Source organism: Miscanthus floridulus, chromosome 1, assembly GCF_019320115.1.
Source record: "Miscanthus floridulus cultivar M001 chromosome 1, ASM1932011v1, whole genome shotgun sequence".
Taxonomy (NCBI): domain Eukaryota; kingdom Viridiplantae; phylum Streptophyta; class Magnoliopsida; order Poales; family Poaceae; genus Miscanthus; species Miscanthus floridulus.
In genome coordinates this window covers 142,093,025-142,104,547 of record NC_089580.1, presented here as the reverse complement: position 1 = coordinate 142,104,547, position 11,523 = coordinate 142,093,025, and the positions used below count along the sequence as shown (strand labels likewise).

The following is an 11,523-nucleotide window of genomic DNA, read 5'->3' as shown; positions in this document are numbered from 1 at the left end:
ACATAAAAAAAGACTAATGCAACAGAGCTCGTCGGAACCCTAGCCACGCCGCGTCCCTCAGATCTAGATCCAGAGAAGGAGGAGAAGGAGAGCTCAGATTCAGAGGAGGGGGAGGAGGAGAGCTCAGATCTAGAGGAGGAGAAGGATGAGGAGGAGGGCTCAAATCTAGAGAAGGACCCACCTACCTCGCCGGAAGCCACCGCCGTCGCCCTCCTCTCCGGTGGCATGGAGGTTGTGGAGCAAGGGAGGGAGGGAGCGCAAACAGGCGGCAGGGGGGGGGCAGCGAGCTGGATGTGAGCGTGCGCGTCTGTCTCGGAGAGCAGCAGCGAGCGCAAACAACGAGCGCAACATTGAGCGGCCGGGGGCACGTGAAGGCGGATGGAAATGACGAGGCGTCGAATGAATCGATGTGGTCTTCTTTCTTTGGTCGGCGACATCTGCGTTGGTCTAATTGGGCCGCAAGCCCATGTGCGCGGCGTCCGAACGGGACGGACACCCGTACAGTAGCAATATCGTTTGTAGATATGTATGTACTCCCTCAGTCTCAAAATACATAATATTATAGTTTTTAAATTTTGTTTTAAAATACTTGATCTTCTCTCCTCCCAATACACATTCTCTTTTGCTCATATACATTTCTCTAATACATCTCTATCTCTACTCCTTAATGGACATTTTAGTCTTTTGGCTTCAACGTTGGTTTCTTTTTTTCAACGCGAGGAACCTTCCCCACCCCCATTATAGTTCAGCGTTGGTTTCTACGAGAGATTCTAAAATATCATCTAATATGGGATGGAGGGAATAGTTTATACTATTTATCTAGACATAGTGTATGTATATCTAGGTGTACAACAAAAGCTAAAGTCAAAATGATTTATAATTTGAAACAGACGGAGTAGTAAAAAATCTAGTTTTGTAACATTTATAATATAAATCAATAATCTATGATTTCTCAGATTAAAGAGCGAAGAATTTTATTGTCTCTCATTCTCTTCAGCGTCATTCGTCCATCACTCACTCCTCTTCATTCCTTAGTTCGTTGCCTTAGTGTCATCCTCCCTTCACTCTCGGCCCTATCCGTTATCTCTCACTCCTCTTCCATTCCTTAGTTCATTGCCTTAGTATCATCCTCCCTTCACTCTCAACCCTATCCATCATCTCTCACTCCTCCATCGCATCGATACTCAATCTCATCTTTTTCGATCCATCGCCCTTACTCTCATCCTTCCTTCGCTGACTCTCACTCTCACCCTTTCGTTGGTCTGTTGCCTTTACTCCCATCCTTCCCTCACTCAACCTTCTCTGTCCGTCGCCCTTACTCTCATCATTCCCTCGCTAGTCCTTTTTGGTTCGTCGCTCTTTTAAAAAGATACATATACTTTCTTTTTTGTTCCAAGCTACTAGATAGTTTTAAACTAGTTAGATGCAAACGTTTCAAAAGGGTTGCGTATAACAATTTTGATTAGGTGACTAATAAGTTGACGTTTATATTGAGAGACAGTAACCTTTTTCTTTTTTTGTTTGATTTCCCTTTGAAAAATGCAAATAGACGAAATCAAGAAACAAGACCGTGACGAGAACTAAGTACTGTTTGTTTCCCTAAAGTAGTATGTGTCTTATCCTTGAACATTTCTTTGCAAAAAATAAATAAAAATAAAACTGCTGTACTGAAAGGTTCGTGTGAAATGAGACTTTTGCCGATGGTTGCATAGCCTCCGCATAGTCTGTGAACGATCTCATCTAGTCAAACAGTAGCGGATAAAACCCAAAATTTCCTGCTTATGCATATTATAGATATAATATACTATCTTTGTCCCAAATTAACTGTTGTCGTTGATTTTTGTGCTGAAAGTTTGATACTCCCTCTGTCCCGAATTAACTATCGCCGTTGGTTTTTTTGCCAAAAGTTTGACTCGATTTATACAAAATACGTGCAACATTTGTATCTCTAAATAAATTTATTAAAAACTAGATTCAATATCTAATGATATTAATTATGTACTATAAATACTAATATTTTTTATATATTTAATCAAAGTTATTTATTAGGAAGTGAAAATAACAAATATTTAGAAGAGAGTATATAATATTGCTGGAGCCGGAAAGCAGAAACAAGCGATCAACCAGCACGAACTTACCCACGGCGGTAGTAAAGAAATCCGTCGCATTACTAAAGAATCCAATGTCCTGACAAAACACTGACCTACATGATTAAACAGGCATGGCATCATCTAGGGTGCACCAAACCTGGAGCGACCGGTAAGTCCTAGGTTGCGACGTCTTGTATCAGCCATACTTATCAATTATAATATAATATTTTTATCTCTTAATAAAATAATATCAGCCAACTTATAAGCCACAGAAACAATCCAGCGAAATAATCTAATGGATGAATGAATAAAGTATGTCATTATCCAATGCCTGACAGCTGTCACGAGAAGATCTCCGAACCCCCCCCCCCCCCCGGAAGAAATTTCAACTCCAACTCTCTCAATTAATCGATATGCCCCGATATAACAGTTAGAGTAAATCTCAACTCTGCCCGTCAAAGATAGAGATGATTATGCTCCTCTTCGTTTATGTTATGATGAGATGAGATGGATGAGCTCCTTCAATTCCCAACTTTTCATGGTAGACGGTTTTGACCCTAATTTCTTTTGGTGAACAACCCTGGGCCCTGCGCCCCCTGCCGCCCCGGGGAGTGGGGACTGGGGGGGGGGGGGGGGGGGGGCGCACTCGACGTTCAAAACGCAGGAGTCCATCGCAAGTGCGTACTGGCGTGGGCATAGCACGCCACGCCCTGTTCGCACTCCACAGATCACAGTGGCGTGGCGCGTGTGGAAAACGCAGGTCACTCGGCGCGGGGAACGCAGGAAAAGGCTGCTGCAATTGGCGCTGCCACCGAGGCGTCTCTCTTTCTCGGTTTCTCTCTCTCTCACGTGGTACTGGTATCTCCTCGGCCCTCGCCTGTCCTCGCACTCCAGCGGTCCAGCCCTCTCCCTCACTCCTCCCCTCCCACCCCAAATTCCCCCTCTCCATTTTGGGTTTTGGGTCGGTCGGGCGGCGGCGGCGGCGGAGCTGGGAGGGGAGGCCTGAGATATCCTGCAAACGGGAGTTCGGGCGCTCTCTCTGTGGCCGGAGAGGCGCGGGGTGAGATCTACGAGGGCCGCTGCGGCGTTCTCGCAGGGCCCGCGGAAGACATGGGTTTCCTCTCCGCGAGGCTGCTGCCGTCGTGTGAGAGCATGTGCGTGTGCTGCCCCGCGCTGCGCCCGAGCTCGCGCCGCCCCGTCAAGCGCTACAAGAAGCTGCTCGCCGAGATATTCCCCAAGACGCCCGTGAGTATTCGGTTCTCCTCTCGCTTCGCTTCGGTCGGTGCGCGTGTCTAGTTTAGGAAGTTCGGTACCGGCATTGGCTGGCCGTTGCGGCCGCGTGACGCATTGTGCTATTTTGGATCTGCAAGTTGTTGGTAACAAGCTTCCTTATAAAATGCCTAGCGGAATATTTGTTCTGTGCCTCTGTCAAGTGTGTTCTGTCTTCTCTAACTTAATTTTGTGGATAATGTTGATTTTAGTGTTGATTGTTTGCGGCATTAGTGGTCAAGTGTATCGCTGCTTACAATGTTTACATGGTTTGCTTTTTGCAGGATGGTGCTCCAAATGAGAGGAAAATAGTGAAGTTGTGCGAGTATGCTGCGAAGAACCCACTGCGCATACCAAAGGCATGTGATGCTGCCATTTTGTGATGTATTGCACTGCTACAGGATGATGTGGTTAATCATTGCTTGTTTCTTCTTCACTGCTTGCTTGCCTGCCAGATTGCCAAGTTTCTAGAGCAGAGGAGTCACAAGGAGCTGCGCTCTGCTCATGTGAACTTCGTCAGAATCATCACTGAAGCTTACAGCAAGCTACTCTTCATTTGTAAAGAGCAGATGTGAGTTAGTTACCACTTGGGCAATATTTATTGCAATGTTAACTGTTGATGATAAGGATTTGTGGCAGCGTTCTTATGTTGTCCTACTGTGCACATGTGTTGTTGCAGGGCATATTTTGCCATCAGCCTAGTGAATGTCCTTACCGAGCTTCTGGAAAGCAAGCAGGAGAATATTCACATCCTTGGGTGTCAAACTTTAGCAAACTTTATTAACAGTCAGGTGGGGCATGACATTCAGACATGTTCTGTGCTTTAAGTTTTCATATAATTGGTCATCATGATTTTGTTGAGTATGCATTATGATTCAATTTCCCCCCGCATATTAGCAGGTAGACAACACATATGCACGCAATATTGAAAGCTTGGTACACAAAGTATGTGCGCTTTCATGTCAACAGGGAGAGGAGCACAGGCTTCTGAGGGCAGCAAGCTTGCAGTGCCTGTCAGCAATGGTAATACATAGTTCACTTCTTTCCTCCCTTTACTTTCCTGATGCTTTCTGGCAGTTTTTTTTCCTGGGGTTTAGGCTCACTGACTATCATAATGTTTCCGCAGATCTGGTTCATGAAGGAGCATTCATACATATTTGCTGATTTTGATGAGGTTGTTGTATCAGCTTTTTATAGCATTGACCTGTTGTTAATACTTCTATTTGCCTTTCCACTATTTTGCTTGTTTGTACAACTTATTTTCATGCTTAGAAATAACCAGCTTGTCTGATTAGACTTGCTTCGTGTCAGTCCTCTCTTGCTTGAGATGCCTTGTCTGGATTTCCGGACCGAGTACTATCAACTATTTGGGGCTGCAAACTATTACATTTTTTCTTCGCTTGTCCATGGATGTTAGCTTACGGTTTTTTTGTTTCTTCTATGAATCTCCGTCCTGAATGATTATAACATGATGTTTTAAACCAAACTGGTTCAGCCTTGTCTCTCCATTTCTAGGATAGATGTGCTTGATCCATCTATAAATTAGGAATTCTTTTTTTTTTGGCAAAAGCTATCATTAGTACATGCTAAACTGATTTGGTGTTGTGTGTTGAATTTAACCTGATAAATTTTGTGCCTACACTCTTCTGAGGTTTTGATTTGTGGTCTAGTTCCTTGGTCTTGTGTTGTATCAAACTCCTTTTATTTTAATAAACAGATACACAAGCCTTTTGTGCATTCTTGAAAACTATTCTGCTGCCGATTGAAGTTTTGACCTGTTCTTGCATTCTGTTTGAAACTTTTTGATTGGTTGTTGAATGCATTTGATTTCAGTATTTATTGAGTTCAGTGAAACAATGGAAATTGAAGATTTAATGTCCTGTGGATTTGGCAGATAGGGCATTCAGTGTTGGACAATTATAGGATGGAGATGGAGGAATCTAATGGCGGTGGTGATGACAGACATGCATTGCAGCATAATTGGGTTGATGAAATAGCAAGGTCTGAGGGTAGACCTGGCGTAGGTGGTGGTAATGATGTGAATATTAACACTACAACTATTAGGCTGCGACCAGCAAGAAATTCGTCAGCTCTTACCAGGTAAGGCATCTTTAGCTGGTATCTCCCTTTCATGAACTTTCTGCTGAAAATGTATGCTGTTGCGCGCCATGCGAGTTCTTGCACCATGGTATTTTGTTAGAGTCTTATATTCATCTCGAGCAATAGTGCACACCTTTCTTCTCATTTGTCGAAGGGTTCAGTGTTCAGACCGTAACCGAGATCCGACAGCATGCTTATGCCCTGATGTTATTTGACGTTTTTTCGTCCAATATAATATCTTTGGAGTGTATAGACGTGGTAGAGGTGGAGATCTGATAGCACAAAGATGTAGATCAATTCTGATTTTTGGATCTGCGTGCTGTAAGCTGTGTCCATTTGGGCATGTAACTATTGCTCAGTGAAGCTTAAGTTTTGTGTTGTTGTCTGTTGCTTGGTTCTGGGGACGAAGCGTTCTGACGTCTGTGCTGCGCATGCTGGCTCTGTGTGCTCAGATGTGTTTGGTGTGTTTTAAGTAGATTTTGGTTTCGTGATCAAACGATGAACGCTTTTGTAATTTCATTGCTGTGACGTCATGAAATTTGAGCTTCCCATCGTGGAAAAATAGATCAATTCTGATTCCTACACTATGGCTTATTTGTTTTTCTATTACATTCTTACTAGGTTACTGATATGCAAAAGATAATTTGTTAAAAAGCATGTATCACTTAAACTACTAATGTCCAAGAGTGCTGTAGAAGAATGTCCTATCAATGTAAATAATTTAGGGTCTTTTTTTGTTGATTTATGCATCTTCCGAGCTATCAATTGAAACATGCTAACATTATATAAAAGTAAAACACCTTGCCAATTATTATCCCTCCTATATATTGTGGCCTGCCGTCTTCCTTTTCTTTTTCATATTTTGTTTTTAGTGTAAGTTATATATTTTTCCAGAAAGGCCGAGGCCGAATTTCATTACGATTTGTAACGAAATTACAGAGTATCAACTGAAAATAAAGAGCTACCAACAGCGACTATTAAAAGAACGAAACCGTTGATGAGATCGATCACAGAGGGATCAATCTCAACGACAAAACCTCCGTGTAAATTATATATAAAGTTATTCATTGTACAGTTGTACTCCATTTTCACCTGCCCTAGTTCAATGTACACAATAGATCATGGTTTGTTTTAATGGAATCACAGGGATGAACGTGACTCCCCAGAAGTATGGTCGCATATTTGTGTCCAAAAGCTTGCAGAACTGGTCAAAGAGAGTACAACCATGCGTCGCATTCTAGATCCAATGCTTTCATACTTTGATATGAAGAAACAGTGGGCCCCACGACATGGATTGGCTTTGCTTGTTTTGTCTGATATGGCTTATATGGAAAAGAGTTCAGGTATTTACTCCCAAGAAGTTTTGAGTTCAGAAATTAGACTTGTATGACAATACCAAGCAACATTATGTTCTATTTGAAATTTCTTTCAAATATTTGTACATGGATTTTGTGAAGGATTTTTTCTCCTTATGGTGCTATCGAGTATGTTTTTGGTTTCCTTTGTTTCTTACATATTGCCAACATATGCAATCATCTTTCCCAGAGAGTACTTAACTCCACAATTTTAACTATTATTTGTTAGAATAGATTATCTGTTTTATTACAATCAGTCTTCATGGAATATGTGGAGCATCCACATTCTTCATCACATTATCCTCAAAACTCAGTATGGTGTGGTGTCACCCTATTATTGAAAACATTATGATATGCACCACAACATTGTTTCCCTATGTGTCCTGTTTTTCGTTGCATTATCCCACAACTCAGTTAGGTCTTGTCTTACAGGCAATGAACAGCTGATTCTAACCACCGTCGTCCGGCACTTGGATCACAAAAACGTTTCACACGATCCTCAGACAAAATCAGATATTATTCAGACAGCAACGTCCTTGGCACGGCAACTTCGATCTCGAGGATTTGCTGTTGAACTTGTAGTGGCAGGTGACTTGTGCAAACACTTAAGGAAAACACTAGAGGCTGTGGAGTCAGGCAATGTTGAAGATCAGAATTTGAATGAATCTCTTCAGAATTTCTTGGAGGACTGTCTTATGGAAGTTGTTAGAGGAGTATGCTCTGATTAATCTGCTCTATTACTTAACTGATATTGACATTTCCCATTTGCATACCTGTTCTTTGCCCCACTTAATTTGCTGTTTTCTGGAACTTCTGTTAGATCAATGATGTGCGCCCCCTCTATGATATGATGACAATCACATTGGAGAATTTGCCTTCTATGCCAACTGTTGCCAGAGCAACCCTTGGAAGTTTGCTGATCCTATCACACATAATCTCGTTGACATCAGTATCGTCTAACAGTCCTATGGTCAGTTGACAGATCTGAATTTAAGCTATCATCTTAATTTCCACATTATTTATATACTTTTTTTTAACTATGGAACAAACAATATCCCCTACCTCTCTCCCTGCGTAATTTCCACTTGTATTTGTCAAAATCCTGTCTTTTGACCACCTTTACCATCTTTGATGTTTTTTGTTTTGTTTTGCTTGTCTCTAGGTATTTCCAGAAGCACTTCTCCAGCAGATACTGAAGTCCATGATACATACTGATATCGACACTCGTGTGGGAGCACACCACATGTTTTCGGCTATTATTGTCCGAGGGCCAAGCCATCTGCGGAGTGAATCAGAGTACCTATACGAAACAAAAAAGCAGTCTCGGACTACATCTGTATTTGCTTCAGCTACTGCTCTACTGGAGAAGTTGAGGAGAGAAAAGGAGAGTTTAAGTTCAGATAAGACTCAAAATATCATGCATGATGATGTGAAGGAAATGCATGAAGAGGATAAACGGAAAAATCCAGCTTATTTCTCTAAGCTGGTTTCCTCTTTCATTGAAAGATGTGCAAAGCGAAGTAGCTCTGTAGAGGTACTCCGCACATTACCACTGAATTCCCCACCACACCCCCACCCCTGCTGAAGTTTATTTTTATCTCTCTTACAAATTTTCCTTTTGCCATCAGCTGTGTTTATTAGTGTGTAACACTAACCTCTTCCTTGTGCAAATCTTTCAGGAGGCCAATATTGCCATGCTAACTGAAGATCAAACCAACCAATTGCTGTCTTCATTCTGGATTCAGGCCAATCAAACAGATAATACTCCTTTTAATTATGAGGCTATTGGCCATTCATACAGCCTAACAGTTCTTTCTTCCCGCCTTAAGGTATGAATTTGTTTGGAAGAAAAATATCCTTCTGACGTTTTGTTAACGAGACAACAAAAAATTTCACAGAAGCACAAAGTTGTCAGTCTTCTCTCCACGTTTTGGGCAACAACTTTATTTCATAAGAGATTCAGTAGACTTGTTACTTGTCTGTGTCCAATAAGGCATCCTTGCCTTTGTTTAATAATCCTCATACTTATGACAGTCCAATAATCCTCTTGATGCTACAGGATTCAAGCAACGGCAATATCATTCAGTTTTTCCAATTGCCATTGTCCCTTCGAAGTGTCGCTTTAACCCCGAGTGGTATGATCTGCGTTGTGAAATTTTATGGTTTTCTTAGCCCTGCTTATTTATCTTTCTCATGCAAAGTCACATGCTTTCGTTTATGCAATTTTTTCAGAAGTTCTGCCGGCTTCTTGCCAACGGTCTATTTTTACATTAGCAGTGAGTGTGCTGGCTTTTGCTGGAAACGTTTGTCACATCACTGAACTGTCAGACTTGCTAAGGTGTTTTTTATGTTCCAAAGTAAGTTTTGGTGCAGAGAATAATAAGATATTATGCCCTTTTCACACAAAATACTTCATGCTCTATCTCCTTTGATGGTTTTTTTCATGTTCCCAGCTATCTTATACCAGCTTCTGCTTCTGTAATATTTAGCAAATATAAATGCATTGGTTTTTCATGTATGATTAGTGAAAATGTATTATTAAATGCTATGCAGATGGACCCTTACCTAAGAATAGGTGAAGACTTGCAACTCTATGTAAGGTTGCAATCGGATCTAGGCAGCTATGGTTCTGAAAGTGATCAGGAGGTTGCCAAATCCATGCTTTCTGACTGCAGGACAAAAGTAGGGATCAACGATCAGCGAGTGCTTGATGTTATTGCCTCTGCACTTTCTAATTTCATTGAGGTTAGTCTTTTGCACGGTCAGTGTGATTTTGCCATATGTTTTTTGTTGGCATTGCATGCTGGCATCACATGCTGTTGTGAAGCAAATGTACCATCCCCCTCCCCCCTTTCCAATTGCGATTTCCCTTGTTTTTCTAATCGAAACTGCACTAACAGATGGGCAGGGATGTACTAACAAAGGAGCTCACTGAGATGTTCACACCTGAAGAGATGCCTCTGTTTGGGTCAAATTCAGCACTTGACTGGGCCAACTTCAATGCGCAAGCATTTTCTGATGAATCCCTTTCTTTTGATGAGGTGGGTTGCTTACATTAAACACTGAACAGACCTTATGGTTCATTGGATGAGGGCACTTGTGTATGTCTGGAATGATTCAATGTTCCACCTTGTTATTTTTCTTTTCATCATGACAAAAAATGTTTCTAGATCACCTCACAAGTCCTTTGCATTGCAGGAATCTTCAAGAACCTCTTCAGTAGATTGTGGCTTGCGCGAGTCACCAATCACCAACACTGCTAGCTCCATCTCAAAGATTACTCTACCACAGTCTGTTCCACATGTTTTAGGTGTCGGTCAATTGTTGGAATCAGTAAGTACCTCAAAATTCAGTTGACTTGTTACTCATCTAGTTCACATTTGTACTAACATTGTTAAGTATCAGCAATTAGGCATCCTTGTATGTTTTATACATTGCTTTCCCTTTCAACCTCTAACTGTGGCATCATGGTAGTATATTTATTATATCACGCAACCAAGTTACCAGTTTCTGAGTATCGTCTCTGTTATCAGGCACTACATGTGGCTGGCCAGGTTTCAGGTGCATCTGTTTCAACCTCACCTCTTCCATATGGTACAATGACTAGTCAATGTGAAGCCCTTGGATTGGGCACCAGGAAGAAGCTATCAAGCTGGCTTGTCAATGGACATGAATCAACCCCGGACAATCCTATGCCGAGTCTTCCCACTGCCCATCATTCCATCATTCCCAAGGTATGGAGATGGCACATCTGAAACATGTCTCCTAGAATGCTGTTATCATGTATATTCTCACACAATCTGCATTTGTCCAGGTAAACCCTGCCATGTTCCGCACATCATCAGAACCATGTTCTGCTGTAAAGCTTCCACCTGCCAGCCCCTTCGATAACTTCCTGAAGGCTACCTATCGCACCCAGCCGGAGCTGTGATCGACTGACCTAAACACAGCCCTCTGCTGGACTGCAGTTCCAACGCATAGGGTACTAGGTTATCTAATGGAACACATTATCTATGACGTGGTTTTAGTTGTAGTAGCGTAAGTATGTGTATCTATCTACTAGATGTCTGTAGCGTATGCATATCTATCATCTTCGACTGTGCCTCTGTAGTTGTAAGTCGCGAGCTCTGTGTCGCCTGTGCTGACTGAGTTGTATGAGAATACTGAATGTGTTTGGCACTCCTGTATGCTTGCCAAAACGTTTGTTCTGAGGTCTTTCTTTTAGGTATTCTTGAGGTAGAGGGAGTTTAGAGGGAGCTTCTGTATGCTTGCGAAATCGTTTGTCGCAACTCGTAGTGTTGTGTGCATAATCACGGTATTGTCTAAAAATGTCTCGTACTCCTGTTTGGGCCACTAACGCAACGCAACTGGAATAAATTAGTAGCGGTTTTGGCAATACTCCATCGACAAGCAGCAGGGAAGTATTTCTGCTAGGGAGATTTGAAGCAGTTGTTTCATTCTATCGCCGGGAGTGTTGTTCCGCTTGGGGCACCATAAAAACTCCCGGCGTTAACGCAGGCACACTGCTTAGCCTAGTAGTATTGCCGAAGCGGAATTTTGAGGAAGATGAGATCCATCCCGACACCTTCACTATTAGTCGACTCTATAACAACTTAACGGAGGAGATAATGGACGATAATAATGCGGACCTTGATGGTGTACTTGTTAATGTGCCCAACAAGGTGGCAAAAAGTAAAAAGAAATTGAAA

The 11,523-nt window shown here is 42.1% G+C and overlaps 1 protein-coding gene across 2 annotated transcripts; it reads left to right on the top strand.

The window, feature by feature from the left end:
* Positions 1 to 2,796: 2,796 nt before the first annotated feature.
* LOC136495990 (protein SEMI-ROLLED LEAF 2-like) lies at positions 2,797 to 11,124 on the top strand. 2 transcript variants are annotated; one of them, XM_066491752.1, is made up of 19 exons: positions 2,797 to 3,335; positions 3,644 to 3,718; positions 3,815 to 3,930; positions 4,039 to 4,150; positions 4,260 to 4,382; positions 4,486 to 4,533; positions 5,254 to 5,459; positions 6,606 to 6,802; positions 7,247 to 7,527; positions 7,635 to 7,784; positions 7,977 to 8,348; positions 8,494 to 8,643; positions 8,874 to 8,949; positions 9,047 to 9,171; positions 9,368 to 9,559; positions 9,715 to 9,855; positions 10,013 to 10,147; positions 10,348 to 10,548; positions 10,629 to 11,124. In XM_066491752.1, exons 1-19 carry the CDS (start codon positions 3,201 to 3,203, stop codon positions 10,743 to 10,745), a joined length of 2,952 nt encoding a protein of 983 aa, XP_066347849.1. In that variant the 5' UTR covers positions 2,797 to 3,200; the 3' UTR covers positions 10,746 to 11,124. The 2 variants fall into 2 exon arrangements, with proteins under 2 accessions (XP_066347849.1, XP_066347852.1); XM_066491755.1 differs by having other exon boundaries at positions 2,840 to 3,335; positions 4,257 to 4,382.
* Positions 11,125 to 11,523: the final 399 nt, after the last annotated feature.

Coding starts and splice junctions, on each gene's coding strand:
- LOC136495990 (XM_066491755.1), top strand. CDS start 3,201: ATGGGTTTCCTCTCCGCGAGGCTGCTGCCGTCGTGTGAGAGCATGTGC. Junction 3,336..3,643: donor AGATATTCCCCAAGACGCCC/GTGAGTATTCGG, acceptor TGCTTTTTGCAG/GATGGTGCTCCAAATGAGAG. Junction 3,931..4,038: donor TTCATTTGTAAAGAGCAGAT/GTGAGTTAGTTA, acceptor GTGTTGTTGCAG/GGCATATTTTGCCATCAGCC.